We start from the raw sequence: 16,138 nt of genomic DNA on the forward strand, positions 1-16,138 counted from the left end.
CTGAGGTACCAATCAAGCATCCACCAGACCCAGATTGTCTGCAGAGACAGAGATTAGGGCTTCACCCTAGAACCACAAGTTATCTCTTAAATGAGCAGCTACCTACTGTAGGGTTCTCCTTTAATTTTGCTGCGTTTGGACTAAGTATTAGATCATCTTTGAAACCCCCCATCCGTCCTCCCCATTAGTCTTTTGGATCCAAATGTTAGTTTGCCTAAGCCTGGGGTGTTTTGGATCAGCAGAAAAAAACACATGTCAATAAGTATGGAAAAGAATGTATCTCAGACCTAGCTACATAAGATGGTGCACTGTGCACACGAGGGGGTGAGGAGGGGTAGGCAGACCGAGGGATCAGGGAGGCAGTAGGGCACCAGGACCTAGCAGCTACACTCCTCATTCAGAGGGCTACTTATGGATGAGGAGTTGCTTATTGAGGAGTGTTTTCAAGTAGGTTGGGGACAGGAGTAGTTGCATGATCAGCAGGCACTGTGATAGAGGCACATGGCCGTTAGCAGTGGCAAAGCAGGCGAAGGAGCAGCATGAGACGGGTGTATGTGCAGAGGCAGGCCGCCTATGTTTAGGAATGTAATGGAAATCTAACCTACTGTGATGTGGTGCACTCTTATCTCTGAGTCTAATTCCACACCTGTATTGACTAAAGAGAGGCTACCAAGAGCAGGTAAGTTATCCCTCAGAGACTGGACAACGTCCCAAAAACATTGAGCTAGAAGTGGTTAGTACACTCGTCACCACCTTTACCCTCCCGGGTGGTTAGAATGTTTTACACTTCTAATCTCCCCCAGGCCAAATGCTCTTTACTGATCTGCTTCATTCATGAGATAAAAATGGCCTGTTCCTGACTTCTGTTTAAATTTATTTATTGTCTCCTCCTCCTCATTCCAGGTGAGGATCTACAATTTATTCCTGACGTGATCATGCGGCACAACTACATGTAGAAGGTTTCAGTCTGTGCAATAAAGCAAGACCACTTATTTGCCCTAATGGGCTCAGTCCAAAATATCTGGCTTGGTCACCTCCCCTCCAGGTAAAGGCGATCACAGACCCCACATGTAAACTCATCTACAAAACTCACCTGAATGCATGGGAGTATTATCATATTCTTGTCCCAAACTACACAAGGATGGTTTATTCAGCAACACAAAGCGCATGCCTTTCAACGGGAGACATGAAAAGCAGCAGTGGATTCCAGAGTCTTTATTTTTATCCTCTCCTGAGTTTATTGCCTCATTTAAACTGTCTGTGGTAGACATTCCATCCAACGGTCCAGCGGAGGGCACGCTTCTGTCAAACCCACCGAGGAAGGTCCACCTTCTTTAAACATTCCTGCTTTGGGTATTTTTTTACCAGGCGGTTTCCGCAGATGAAGCCCCCATGTGGCACTGGACTCTGTGATGTCAATTCCCTAATTCCCATGCTTCAAGAAATGTGGGTTCTGGGAATTTCCCTCCACAGTGGAGGTATTTCTCCAGTATCCACATTACAACTTGCCCTGGAGTGCTGGGAGTTTCCTCAAGAGTATTTGCATTGCTTTCGTTGGATGATCATCAAGACTGCGCAGTCTTTCACTGGAGACATACAAAGGTGTGTTACAGAGGCCCTGCAGCCCCTGCGGTGTGTAGGGGGCTCCAGGGTTTCTTGTTATGATGGTCTAGGCAGTATAAACTGGGCAGCTGGTTTGACACTGTGTTTGGCAGTGTCTCCACTGGTGAATGGTGAACCTGGTGGCAAAACCATTTAAGGCCCTGTCCTCAGGTCCATCAGAATACCCTGCTATCATGATGGGAGAGAGGAACCCATGGAAGGGCTGGTGGGACTTTCATTTTATGGCTCAAGTTCTGTGAGCTCCTGCTTCTGATTCACATTTAGGTATCTTGGTTTCTCTTTCTGCTATTCTTTCATTGTCTGTGATCCATCTCTTCAATAGTTTCTAGGTTCTGTAGGTTTTTGTTTCTGAATATTTCTCTTTTTTCCCATTGTCTTCCTGTCCTTTTTGACCCGTTTGACCCTCCTACTTATTGTTTGGCAAAAAATGGTGTTAAAAAAATGACATTAAACTGAAAAAAATCGATCAATGTTCATAAGTATATTAGTATGATCCTGCTTGGGGTGACTGCAGATAGTGTATCCATATAAACAAGACTCTTCTATTATTTCAGCTCACCCAGCTGGTTCTGCAGTTCAGCATCTTGTACTATGGATCACATCTTGTGATAACTGGTCAAATCAGCAGTGGGAATCTGGTTTCTTTCATCATTTACATCTTTCTGTTGGGGGACTGCATGCAGGTAGGTCCATGTTCCCCATAGCAATATTGTCTAGTGGTGGCCAGTCTCAATTTCATTTTGTTGGGGAAAGCTGGGGGTGGATAATATACGGGTTTGTGAAACTGTGGAACTTCACAGAGGTTGCAAAGTGTTTTACAAAGCGAGTGAAAAAACTAAAAGTAGGTTTCAATGGAGAAAAACAGCAGAAGAGGAGAATTCTCTTTTAGAAAAAATGAAGATTCTGCAGCAAAAAAGTTATTTTGTTGGGACTTTTCAACCCCAAAGGAAGTTGTGAACTCTGCACATCTTCACTGGCAGCGTTTTAATTCTACAAACAACTAGCAATAAACAGAGCACAACTTTAACCAATGTTATCAGAGCAACATAAGATCCACAATGTTGGAACTTTATTCATTTTTTTTAATTTTTTTTCCAGTTTTTAACAAGTGTAGTCAGTCAGTCAGTGAAAATATGTTTATTCGGTCTATCAAGATCATGAAAGTACACAAGTGCATATATCAAACAATAAAAAAAACACATTTCATCTAAACCCATAGTTTAAACTAAATTGTCATAGCAATAATCATTTTTGCATCATTAGGAGCCTGAGAAAGACCTAAAGTACATGGGGTGGGGGAAGGGGTAAATCAACGTTAAAAACGGTGATACCTAAAGCAATGCCTTACAGTCCTTATATAAAATACCATCGTATTTATGTCCAGCTAATGACACATCAGGTATTCACATAGTACATAATTTGGCAGATAAATATGCATTTTAGGCGGCTTAAAAATATAAAATAACAGTGAAACATGCTAAAGTGCATTATGTCTAAAATCGACTTCCCCAAAGAGAGTGTAAAACAGATAAAATGTTCACACCCCTCTTCAAACGTCTTTCTCAGCCTCAATGATGAGGCGAGAAAGCGAGCAACATCATAATGTGCGTGTACATCTGGATATAGTTGTAAATGCATGAGGGTGGGCTTGACTTGAAAAAAATACAAGAGTTTCAACAAGGACAATAAAATCATTCTTCAACGGGTGTTATAAAATCCACAACAAAATGCAAAAGATCCTGGGGAGAGAAGTTGTCACAAGTGCACATTCTCATCTTCCTGGTAAGGAGGAATCTGTGATTACATTAAAAGTACTAAGCAGATATGTTCAATGGTGGGACCTGTTACAATCAATGCATGTCCTCGGAACAGGGGTTTCTCCAACTCAATACCCACCCAAACTTCGTTTTTCTCCATAGCAGAAAATTATCCAGAGTACAGGCAATGCCAGCTTTCAGAATAGTAGGAGGCAGCTCAAACAGGTCAGGCCTACCTAGTTTGAGAAAAGTGTCCCAGATATATGCCAGCCATTTGACTGACCTCCACCCATCAAGCTCCAGGCAGTCCTTAACTATCCCTCTACTTAGGTGATTTTCTGATCGCACCCAGATAGTGAGCAACCTAATCAAGGGATGAAGGGAAATGAAAAACGACTAATAGGGAAACCCTAACTCTTCATGATCCATAAAAGCAGAGGTAGAAGCAGGAACTGCTAACAAACATCTACAGAGCCCATTTTCCTCCACTTAAAGCTCCCTTGAATTTACTTATCCCCATGCCTCACTACCACAGGGGTCTGCGGAAATTGATTTGGCCTGATATATGTTAATCAAAGCGCCCTGTGGTTTACTACTGATTCTAGTGGAAAAAGAGATTGCACCTATAGAGTTTGACAGAGCTAATCTCTTGGATTTAATCAGAGGTGTCCACAAAGACGGAGCTTCAAAAACAATCCCTTAATAGGGATAAGTCTGGACCCTAAACAACATATTGCCCCGAATAAAACTGTGTTGTCTGCATATAACAATGAAGGAAACTGGCAGCAACCTATTTGAGGGCAGTCCACCTGCTTATCGAGGAGCCTAGCCTCCGGATCATTCACATACAGAGTAAACAAAAAAGGGGCCATTATATACCCGTCTTACACCACTCCTCAAGCGAAAGGAGCTGGAACAAGATCCACCTATTTTGTAACAGACAACCGCTCTCATATACATGTGTAGTTCACCAAGGAAGTAGATAATGGCTGGATCCAAGCCCAAATTTAGCAAGATCTGCCACTGTTTGGATCTGTTCACCTTATCAAAAGCAGACGATAGATCCATGTATCCAATAAACAGCGACCATGGTTTTGCCACTTGTTGATCAGCGTATGGAAATGTATACACTGGTCACACGTGCCCAGGCCCGGTCGAAGCCATACTGCAGATCTGAAAGGACAGACTCTTCCTCTTCCCACGACATGACCCTGTCTAGGATAACCCTGCCCAGTACATAGACGACCGAGTCTATCAAAGAAATGGGCCTGTGGCAACACGGAAGATATCTGGAACCCTTTCTATATACAGGGATGATAATGGACAGGGACCACAAACGCGGTAGACAAGTACGTTCAACCAGATTAAATAGTCAAGTTGATATCGGGACCCACAGACTGGATGGCATCGTAAACAAATCACCAGAGATCCCATCTTGGGCAGGAGGCTTATGGCCTGGCATGCGTTCAATTGCTAGCGCAACCTCCTCCGCCTCAAATGCAGGGTTACACTGTTGTATTATTGGTGCTAGGGGCTCATGTGAGATAACACAATCCTCAGAACCATAAATGCCCTCAAAGTGCTCAATCCCCTTCTCGGGGGGATGTGGGAGGAAGTGGCATGGGCCCCATTCCCACTGAATAGGGGCGGTTAACTATGTCTCAAAATTGGCTGCTGTCAGGCTTAATTTAAGCCTCCATCAGGTCAGACCAAGCGTCCTCTCTGAGTTCCCCCTTCCTCCTCTCAAGCGCCTTTTTATAAACAATAAGTCTAGAGGATATTAGGGACAGATTTTTGGGTTGAGCATTGAGTGCCACCAGTACGAGTTTGTGGGCATCAGGGCAATCTTTGTTGAACCACCTGGGTTTATGAAACACCATTTTAGGAGGAAGGGACAATCTGGCTTAGACATCCACCTCAATCTCGTGGGAAGCACTCAGAAAAGCATCATCATCAAACAAGTCTCCCTAGTACAAATCAAATTCCTTGCCCTTAGCGACCATAAGGCTCTTCAGGAAGTCCTCGGGTATGATTTTAACAAGTTTAAACACACAGAAAGAGCAATCTCACATATCAGCAGCTCTACGGATTACCATGTACATCCTTGAAGTTACACATGGCAACATTTAAAATTTTGCAATCACCAAAGTTTCATTTTGACACACCTGCCTGCCAAACATGTTCATGAAGGTAAATCGGTTTGTAAATGCCTTGTGTTAAAAAGTTACTAAAGTGTCCTACCATACTAAAAAGATAAGAAAAAGGAACACAGTTCAGCACGGACACTGGGGGTCAGAGTGGTACATACTGGATCCGTACAGGTCACCCTGAAAACACTCCTGATGCAAAACCTGTGGAACTTGACTGATCAACAGATTCGTTGACTAAGGTTCTAGAAATTAAAGAAACGTAGTCCTCTCAGGAGCACACTTCATTTGTTTTCAGTTTTGTTAATATTTTGCCAAAAAAAGCAGCAGTGTAGGAGCCAGAGGTGATTTCATAATTGCAGTTAGGTATAAGTTACCAACTTTTAATATGAATATGGTTTCCTTGTGTCAGGGCTACTGGAAATTTGCGGAAGGAGAGGACAATTATGAGGCAGGGTTTATTAGATTTATGCATCAAGAAAGGGCTAATTATGACACATTTCCTGATAATATTACTTCATAGTTTTGTCATTTTGGGGCTCGCGCCCTGCGTTGCACTGCGTAGCAGAGCTTCGCAGCGGGAGCGCATTTTGTAATCGAAAAACAGGGTTTTCAAGCTGCCCCAGGAATCACACACGCTCGTGCGTGTGCTTTTCCTTCTGTGGGCAGCTATTGGCCTTTGTGTGCGTCTTTTAATGAAAGACTGCATGCAATAGGCCACAGGCGGGCGCATTGCCTCGCCCAAGGCCTATTAGTGTCTATTACGTGCTTGGTGCGCGTAATAGACACCAATAGGCTGTCACGTGTGTCGCAGTGGCGCGCGCGCACCACTCGCACTGAAACATCTGCCATACGAGTCCTATAGGAGCTGCTGCTGTATAAAGACGTGCCCGCTTCCCAGCAGACTCAAGGCAGACTTTCAAAATGTAGGGCTATGGGATGAGCATGGGAAATGAAGTGTCTGCCTGACAAGGGGCCCTTGCGCCCAGCAGCTGCAGCATGCCAAGCATAGCCCGAGGCCACAGCTGCACTCTTCTTATGATGCGCATGGTTGGAAGAGACGCATTTATACCACGCTAGCAAATGTGTAAAATTGTGCAAATGATTCAACTTTGTTCAAGTGCTTAGAGAGAGCGAGCGCTGCTAACAGCAAACCCTCGCCTCCCTCCTGGACCTCGGCAGCAGCCTCGGAAACTGCTAGAGGTGCTGCTAGATCACAAGCTCTGTCCTCGCACCACCGCCCTCCCCCCCCTGCCATGGGATCCGCAGGCAGCGCTCCGGTGGGTGTCATGTACAAACTCTGTCCTCGCAGCGCCCGCACCCCTCTCCCCTTCTGCAATGGGATCCGTAGGCAGCGTGCCGCTGGGTGTCTCGTTTGGTATTCTGTGAACTCCCTATACCCCCTGCGCTGCTCTTCGCTTGGAAAATGAATGGCGCCCCTGCCTGGACAGGCAGAAGCAAGGGATCTCACAGCTGCGATTCTCGCCGATCCTAGTCGCAGTGTTAAAGGAGCACTGACGACCGATAATGACGTCAGAAAGTAATCATTAAAAACATTATTACAAATGCTACAGGTCTCGTTTTTCTTGTCTTTTACCAGAGGTAGCAACCCCACTTTGCTTCCTAGGCGACCACCTTGCTCTCCCATATGGATGGTCCACCCGTGCTCCTGCGTAGCTTCACCCTCCAAATAAAAAATAAAACATCCCTGACCTGGGCGTGACTTTTACGTGGATAGTATATTTTGTTATATTGGGTCTGTACTGTGCTGCCTTTGCCTAAAGCAATTTTCTCATTAATTTATCTTTAACCACCTCTTTTAACATGCTCTTATTTGCTGGTATGTTGCTAAATTCTCCTCTTTAGTTCAAAGGGATTAAGATTAAATAAAGCCCTCCCTCCCTGCCCCCGTATAGAGGGAGAAATGTAGATATTGCCATTTTAAATATATTTTCCTCATTGTTAAATCCTAATCTGCACTCCGAACATATTAGACTTGCAAAGCCTTTAACAGCATTTGCCATTACTGCTCGTGAAACGGTTCCTACGTTTTCAATGTCAGCATATTGAACCAGTGCAAAAGGTGTGAAGCCTAATCTATCCTCAGTGGTGTTGGAGCAGGATTCCAGTGGGTTGGGAGGAGGTCGATAAACTGCCTAGCTGCCTTACTCCTTGTGCAATAATGCTTCTACCATAGCTCACAGGTTACACGCACCATGCATTGGACACAGAATCATTGAATACAGACAATCAGTACAGGGGCCTAATTTGACTTTTTTTAAAGTTACAATCCTGATATTAAAATAAAAAGATAAAAAAGGGGGAACCTGTCAGTGGTTAGGGTCAGCAGTCAGCACGGTGTAGCAGCTCCAATACCCGGCTTACCTTTTGCGACCCCAGGCACTGCTCTTGCCCCTCTGTCTCTTGGGATATGAAGACAGCAACAGAAGGGAAGATCTATTTTAACAGTTTACTTCTGGTAGTTTCCACTCCTGGAAGTCTATACTCCTGGCGCTCTTTCTCATAGCCAATTACTATTAAGGAACTAAAGATGTAAAATGTATCAACTCTGTGATGTCATACTGCAACCCCAGTCGTTCTGTACATCAATGAAAGAGGGCACAGGTAGGATGAAACAGAGCAGGGGAAACGCCCCTTTAGTGCCCCGCATCATACCTGCCTCAGGTCTGGGTGAGGCGCAAGAGGTTAGTTTGAGGCATTGAGGAGGTGGTTGGTCCCTGATAACCAGGTTAGCTCTTCCTGCAGTGACTCTCACCCTCCTTCGCTCCCACCAGCGCCTTTTGGGCAACACTGATTCGTAATACCAATTTTCATTGCTCGGTGCCCCCTGGCACCCTTGTACCTTCCACCCTACCCCACCCCAGGATTGTGTTTATATGGACTCAGCCAGTTAGCACAGACTTGCTCCGCCTCAAAGGTGTGGACGGTTCTGAGAGACCATCCTGTTGCATGGAAGGCCTCTACCGCAGACACCACTGAGCTCTTTTTGATAGCGGCTTACTTGTGGCATAACGACTAGGGCTGCCGACTTTGGAGCTGGGTAACCAGGTTCGAGTTCCGGCGTTGTGCCCAGAATCACAGGATGTTGAGACATCACTTAATCTCCCCGTGCCTACCACAAATGAATGTCCCCTATCATTATGTAATTTAACTGCGCTCCAATACCTTTAGGTAGAGTTCATGCTATATGAACAAGCATTTGCAATGCAATAGGTCTCGCATTATTAAAGTTTGAGCTATCGGTGTTGCATTATTTAGCAATGCCAATAGCTCAAACTTTATTAATGCGAGACCTATTGCATTGCAAATGCTTGTTGGTAAGGGTTTCACCTCCTTAGTACCAGTTCAACATCCAAATACATTAATATGTAACTGAAAGTTGCCCAATCAACCTTTCTATTGGCCCTTCCACTGGGAGTCAACACGTGTTGCTGTGATTTTAGTAACTTTTGATTTGTTTGAGCTAGGAACCTATTTTTTTTTACTCTACAGATTATGCAGCATATCATAGATTATGTGCAAACCCATAATTATACGGGAAACGCTGCAGAACCACAGAATTCCAGTGGCCCTTCCTTGTGTCAATGCACCATAGCACTAACCTGGCACCCAGCCTGAATCCTTATTCTAAAGAACTACAAAAGCCTCAGCTGCTGAACGGGATACTTTAAAGCTAAGCATGAGCCAATATCCCCCTAGGGGTGACAGTGTTGTGCTCTACAAATGCTGATTGATTGAAACATGCAGCAACCAATAATGAGGGGTGATGGTACACTTCCAGTAACATCAGATTGAATATTCTGCACCAAGTACACTCAGAGGCCTGTCTATCTAAGCTCTGCCTGAAGATCTATTTTAGATATCTAAATGAAAGGTTTCCTACTGCTAGGACAATTAATTTGACAAGGATTTCTTATTGACTTATTGGGGACCCGCTCCTGGAAATTGGTACTCACCCGACTTTGCCCTGAGGGGAATGGCTTGCTGTTCTTTTGGGTGCGCCGTCAGGGGAACGGCTTCGACCCTTCACCCACTTGCCAGGTGACATCGCCGTGAGGGGAAAGGCCGGCTGGAGGAACTTTACTCCCCACATTCCTTTGCCTGGCGCGGCCCGGTGACGCCAGGAAAGCGACGCCTCTCCCATGATTTAATCGCTCCAGCCCCACGCAGCACGGGATGCACTCCTGGAAATTGGTACTTACCCAACTTTGCCATGAGGGGAACAGCTTGCTGTTCTTTTGGGTGCGCCGTGAGGGGAACGGCTTCCACCCTTCACCCACTTGCTAGGTGACATCGCCGTGAGGGGAACGGCCGGCTGGAGGAACTTCACTTCCCACAATCCTTTGCCTGGCGTGGCCCGGTGATGCCAGCACAGCAACGCCTCTACCATGATTTAAGCGCTCCCACCCCACGCAACGCGGGACGCGCACGGGCAAAGCCTGGGACAAGGGCGGGACCGTCTTAGGACGTCAGTGGCCGGAGGAGGCTGGGCTGGGCCACCTCTCTAACCTTCGAAATTAACTTGGACTGGGCATTTAAAAGCACTGAAGTTGTATTGCTCGGGAAAGGTTGTCAAATTGTATTATTGTTGATTTGGGTTTGTCTCACCTTGGGCGATAAGTTAAATTATAATACTGCAGATTGAGCATCGTCCATCTCTCATAAATAATTACAACATGGCCAGAGGACGAGCCACAAAAACATTGATGGAAAAACCTTGTACTACGATAGATTCATATCTAGTAAAAGCAGTCAGTGTCTTATCTGAGGAAATTGATCGCACTGACAGGCGTCTATCTAGGGGTCTAATTTTGCTTGTGGAGACCAGGTTAGCCAAGAGTGTATTTTGGCCAGTGAAGATAGAGTATTTCTATGTTAGATGTCACTCTAGAAGATGAAATTGGTACAGCTGTTAGTGTGACTAACAATAATGACAACCACTCTTGCATTTCTAATACACCCACTCTATCTATGCTGGACAACTCTCCCCCCCCCCCCCCCCCCCTCCCCAATAAAAACAAAGGGATATAAAAAGAAAATAATAGGTCAGGGAAATGCAAAGGCTAAGAAAGATAAAATAATTATTACACGGGGGGTTCAACAGACACAAGCAGTAGACAAGGTTTAGATCTCGCCCATGTTACATTAACTTTAGAAGCCATTTCTGACAAGCTAATCGAGCTGCTTAGACCATTTCATGATAGGTTAGATAACTTAGCTAAGGAAGTCCACAAGTGGAACCCTTGATAACATTAATGCAAGGACACAACAAGGTAGATCAAGGGTAGATGCAAATAGTGAGGTAAAAAGTGGGGTTATTACATTGGACACTATTAGTAATAGTACTTCAATTGCACCCAAAACAAATAATCCCCATCCGGAGTGACCACCTACGGGTAATTCAGGCCCCAGGGGAAAACTAAAGGAACCCTCTATGCTAACTAGAGGAATGTCAACTACTGATCCCAACCCTGGCATGAACCAAAGGGAGAAATTAACCCCAGGGGCCAGTAAACAAACAGCAAAATATGCCACTAAACTAGGTTACCTAGACCCAATGTTCTCCACTACAAACAAGACACCCACATCTATCAATTTACCACCTGAATGTGGTGCTTAGGTAGCAGTCCTTGTTAACATGCCTAAATTACGGAAAGATCAGACGGAAAACCATTAAATGCTCAAGAATAAAACTATACATTGGCTAACTAACAATTGTGGCTTTCCAATGGCCGGGGCAAACCAGGTATTGCTAACTCAAATGGTGGGATGGATCGGTCCTCTCAAGAAAAGTTTTGAGGGAGATTGCATAATTATTAATTTCAGGACCCCAGGATGGGCACGGAATACCCTTGCGAGCGCCCCTTCTCCATCACACTGGGAATATAATACGACCCTCCTGCCTTTAGGATATTTTTATAGACACCTGTTGACGACCAATAATTATGACAGCCCTAACTACAACCCTAACTTCAATAAAATGCTACCACCACCCTGTATTACTGTCCCAATATATAATAGATTTCAAGAATCAAGTTTCTTAGAGGATAATGATTGATTTATGATAGTTTATGGTGTAGTGTAGCTTCTATATTCCCAATAGGCTCCGCGCATTGGAATAACATAAACAGCAGTTTAGATGTAGGACTGAGGTCGACTAGGTCTCTACTGAATATGTTAGACTTAATTAGGTATGCCAGCTAGCTCAGAGGTCACTAGAAACGTTCTCGAATGAACAGGGAGGAGTTAACTTCCCTGATTAGACAAGAAGGAATTAGCTTCTGACAACCGCATAAACATGAAAACTTTGCTCCCTCCAGAATAAGGAGTATATCGCCAGAGTCGTGTGAAAACAATAGATAACTATTTCACTCAGTCAATCGTGCATACAGAGAAATAGAGAGACGGGCGTTTTCAATAAAAGGTGTTCTTTATTGAGCAGTCTTCTTTCTCATGCAAGAGAAGTGAATTGCCACAATTGCAATACTTGTCATAAAGTAAAGTGCGTACAGTAAAAGGAGTATTATGCAATAATACTGTAAAAGCATTGATATGGTTTCTGAGCCATATGATACTTAAAACGGATAAAATATATACAATTACATACAATGATAAAAGTTGACTAAACCTACTCAACTGGTGCTTCTAAATACGCCTACCCCAGTGTACCTAACCTAAGCCTAGTACGTGGGAAGGAGTAAGGGAGTCAAGTTTTGCCAAGAATCTGAATCAAGAATTCTCTAAGGGTCTAATCAGCTCCGTACCTTGGTTTTAGAATGAAGGAGGTCTTGTATCTCGTTCTCCCAGTAACCCGCAAGGGTGACTGGAAACACTGGAGCTGGATTTTCTCAGCAGGAGAAAAGGCAGCGTCTTTCTCAGTGCGTCAAATGGGAGGGTCGGCTTCCTTCGGCACTCGCATCAGCTGGGCTTTGGGTAAGTAGATATCCGCTCTGCTACAAACCACTGTGTGTTGTTTAAGGCAAATGCTGGTATATTTATACCTGGAAGGTGCCGTGTTTGACGTAAGGTTAGATATAAGACGTCAATAAGAACCGTCACTAGGAACTGGCAGTTCTTTCAGACTCGCAGGAGTTCTAGGACAAATCAAAACAAAAGTATGGGGAATTCCCAGGTTGCTGGAGGTTTGGTTTGTTTAAAGAACTTGTTGTACTTTCTAGGAGTCTAAGGAAGTAGCCTTGCCGTATTTGGAATGCATTGGCTATTACTAAATATGGATATGATTCTTATACCTTTATAAGGATATGATTTGTTATAACAACATAAGGGCATAAATCGGGGATATTTAATTAGGGTCCTAGATACGTTCACAACAATGGAACATCTCAGAAACATAATCTAAATGGGACCTTGTATAAGGATGTTGATGAATTAGCTTCAGACTACCCTTTTTATCAATTACCGGTTAAGTCACCTTTTCCTTTAACACCTTCGCTGCTAAGGCAATTCCCCTCCTGTGCTGGAAATTGCTATTTTTCATTGTTTTATGACGAGCTGGGCTCGTCATCAGCACACGACCACTGTGCACCATGACGAGCCCAGCTCGTCATCAGCATCGAAAGGGTTAATGCTGCAAGAATGTAGGAAACCCCTTTCAGAATTGGCCATAACTACTATAAGAGAAATAAAAGATACACCCCCAGGGGAGTTAACAGAAACCCCCATAATTGTAACTGGGGAAACAACTGATATATCCCCTATGGAGACCCCAGGTACCCCTATATGTAAGCTTATAAACGGTTACACAAATGAAGGCTACGCTCTTATAACATGGAATATTGCAGGCCTTAGAAAGAAACAAGATATGCCGTTCTGGAGGGATTTTATTACCTCAAATTATGATATAATTTATTTGCAGGAAACTTGGTGCAGTGAACCGATCTTTGTAGAGGGCTATACCTCGCATTAGCTACCCGCTGCCGATTCTGTGGCAGGTAGAGCAAAGGGGGGCCTTTTGATTCTTGTCTCTAATAAATTAAATGCATGTAAAATTAAAAGTTGTATAGCAGTTGATATGTATAGCCAAGTGATGAGGCTTCACTTTTATAAGGGTAAAGATTTGGTTTTAGTCAACTACTACAACAACATGTCTGTTGTTTATCCATTGGAAAAAGAAATTGAAAGGGTGATGGCATCGACCAGTAAGGTAGCTATGATCCTTTGGGTTGGTGACTTTAACATTCAAGCATGTCCGTTGGCTCAAACTAAGATATATGGGTTCAGGAAGGGCCATAACGTTGATGATAATGATGACCATATGCACTTCCCCCATTACGAATACGGTACAGCCTTAAACACACTAATAGCAAAACTTGATCTTGAATTATTAAGCTGTACTATGACTAGGGGAAATATTAAATGCCCAACCTTTACTGGTAGGAATGTCGCCACCAATATTGATCATATATTGGTCTCATGTACCAGTGATTACTCAAACTTATGGATTACAGAGCAGGCCGTAAGTGACCACAATAGTATTTCCTTATCACTGTTATGCTGGGGGAATAAATCTCCTAACAATAATGATTGTATTTCCAACATTGCCCCCATAAGACCAAACGGTATGAGGATAAAATGGGCTGGTGTTGACCCGCCAAAGATACAAAGGGATGTTGTAACAAAATGTAGAAGGGAAATAGATTATAGTCTTGACAACGAGGCTAATTCAAATGTTTTGCTTTCCAGTTTTTTAAAGATAAATAATACAATAGAAGGTCTATTAACCAAGAGCCATAGAGCAAAAAAACAGGAGCATGTTGGATGGTTTGACCATATCTGTACTCAAGCTCTATATAGATTGAAACAGGCCCTTGGTATCAAGCCTCGAAATACAGTCCATATTCAAGAATTACGTTTTAACTATAAGTTAGCTATCAAGGCTAGAAAAAGAAAACTTCAAGCTGACGCATGGGATCAACTTAGCCTAGCAGCAGTTACTAATAATAGTAAATTGTTTTGGGAGACAATAAACTGTCCTTTTTTAAAGGATGATTGTGTACCAGAATTAACTTCGCATGTACATTGTAATGCCTGGATCGAACATTTTACAAATATTTTTAATCCAGATAGGGATGTTTTAGGTTCGCTGCCAATCAATGATTCTATGTGGCCTATATTACCTTTGTTAATAAATGTCGAAGAGGTGCACGAAGGGTTAGTCAACAGTAAGGGGGGCAGGGATGTGGAATTCCTGTAGCCCGACGCCCAGGACATATTGTTTGGGGTCAAGGGCAACAAGTTTTCATGTGCATTTTGTCCTTGGGACAAGTAGGCCCAACCCTCTACAGCACAAACCCTTTGGCTGCCAGTTTACAGTACCACATTATGAATCAGGGAAGGACAGTTTCTGCAGTTTAGGTAATATTTGTATACATGTGTTAATGCTGTTTGAACTTGTATTTATGGTTCATTAATGCAAAGACTTTAGGGTGAGCGCTCTAAATAAATGTCGTAAGCTCCGACTGCACTACTGACAGTGGTTCTAGTATACAAATTTATTCACATGTTTTCAAAGTTTAGCAAAATGAGGCTATGTTTAATGCTCCCAGAATGATTTCTCATTAGATGCAAATATTTGCATAGGCTTGAAAGCAATATTAATGATTATTTGCTTTCAAAATATAATGTTCACAAAAAATGTAAATAGGAAAAATACATTTAGCTAAACTACTGTAAAATTTTAGGTACCATTTCTTTGCAGCATCATTTATTAAAAAGTGTTGATGTATGCTGGCATTTATTCATAATGTAAAATCAGGGTAACCCGTTTCAATGAGATTATGAGAATCAAAAATAAACAAGCACTGGCAAAGCCAATAAGTCTGAAGTTGGTGGTCAGCCTTTTCGTTTTGTCAATGTGCGTCTTGTTTAGGCATGCTTTTTGTAAAACCTTATTGGTGTGGGAGCTGCTGGGTCTTCACCATTATAACAAACATTGGCAAAAGCAAAACTTGTTTTTGGTCTCAAAAAGCACACATTGCCAATGTAGTAGCACTGAACAAAACTACTTTGTGAGCCAATATGCTCCTTGTGAAAGAGTAGAATACTGTCACTCACAGTGAAGCCAGCCAAAAGACAGAGAGAGAGAGACAGAATTTTACTAAACACTAAAGGTCATGGTTAACGCCAGACCTAATAAGGGGCCCAATTATTAGTGAACGTCTCAAAAGTGCACCCATGGTATATGTCCTTGTATTAAGTGCAGATGTACATCTTTCGTGAATTCACAAGAATTTACAGAAGTAGGCCAAGAAATAGTACTCCTAGAAAATATTTGTGAACTGCATTTTAGCATGAGCAAATATGCATGTGTAGATTTGCTCATGCAAAAATCTGTTGAATGTTTGCAAGTTCACTTTCCCTCCAACCACTTTTTTCACAGACCTAGAACATGATGTCTGTCATTGTCAGGAGTAAATTTTCAACATTTATCAGTATGAGAAAAGATTAGAGAAGAGTTGGGAAAACCCTTAAAACATAAAAGGTAATAGGTTTGCATAGACTCAAAAGGGCATTCTAACTCTGAAAAGATTGCTTAGCACTACCTTCAGACCCAGTAAGGAGATCTGCAGA

General features: G+C 43.1%; 1 protein-coding gene across 3 annotated transcripts in view; it reads left to right on the plus strand.

Annotated features, from left to right (window-relative positions):
• Positions 1 to 16,138, plus strand: part of ABCB9 (ATP binding cassette subfamily B member 9) — a 198,698-nt gene that overhangs the window by 101,352 nt on the left and 81,208 nt on the right. For all 3 annotated transcript variants that reach the window (XM_086942937.1, XM_086942939.1, XM_086942938.1), the window contains exon 7: positions 2,178 to 2,306. In XM_086942937.1, coding sequence (XP_086799063.1) covers positions 2,178 to 2,306 — 129 coding nt within the window. The remainder of the gene's footprint in view (positions 1 to 2,177; positions 2,307 to 16,138) is intronic.

The sequence above is a fragment of the Lissotriton vulgaris genome, chromosome 11 (genome assembly GCF_964263255.1).
Source record: "Lissotriton vulgaris chromosome 11, aLisVul1.2, whole genome shotgun sequence".
Taxonomy (NCBI): domain Eukaryota; kingdom Metazoa; phylum Chordata; class Amphibia; order Caudata; family Salamandridae; genus Lissotriton; species Lissotriton vulgaris.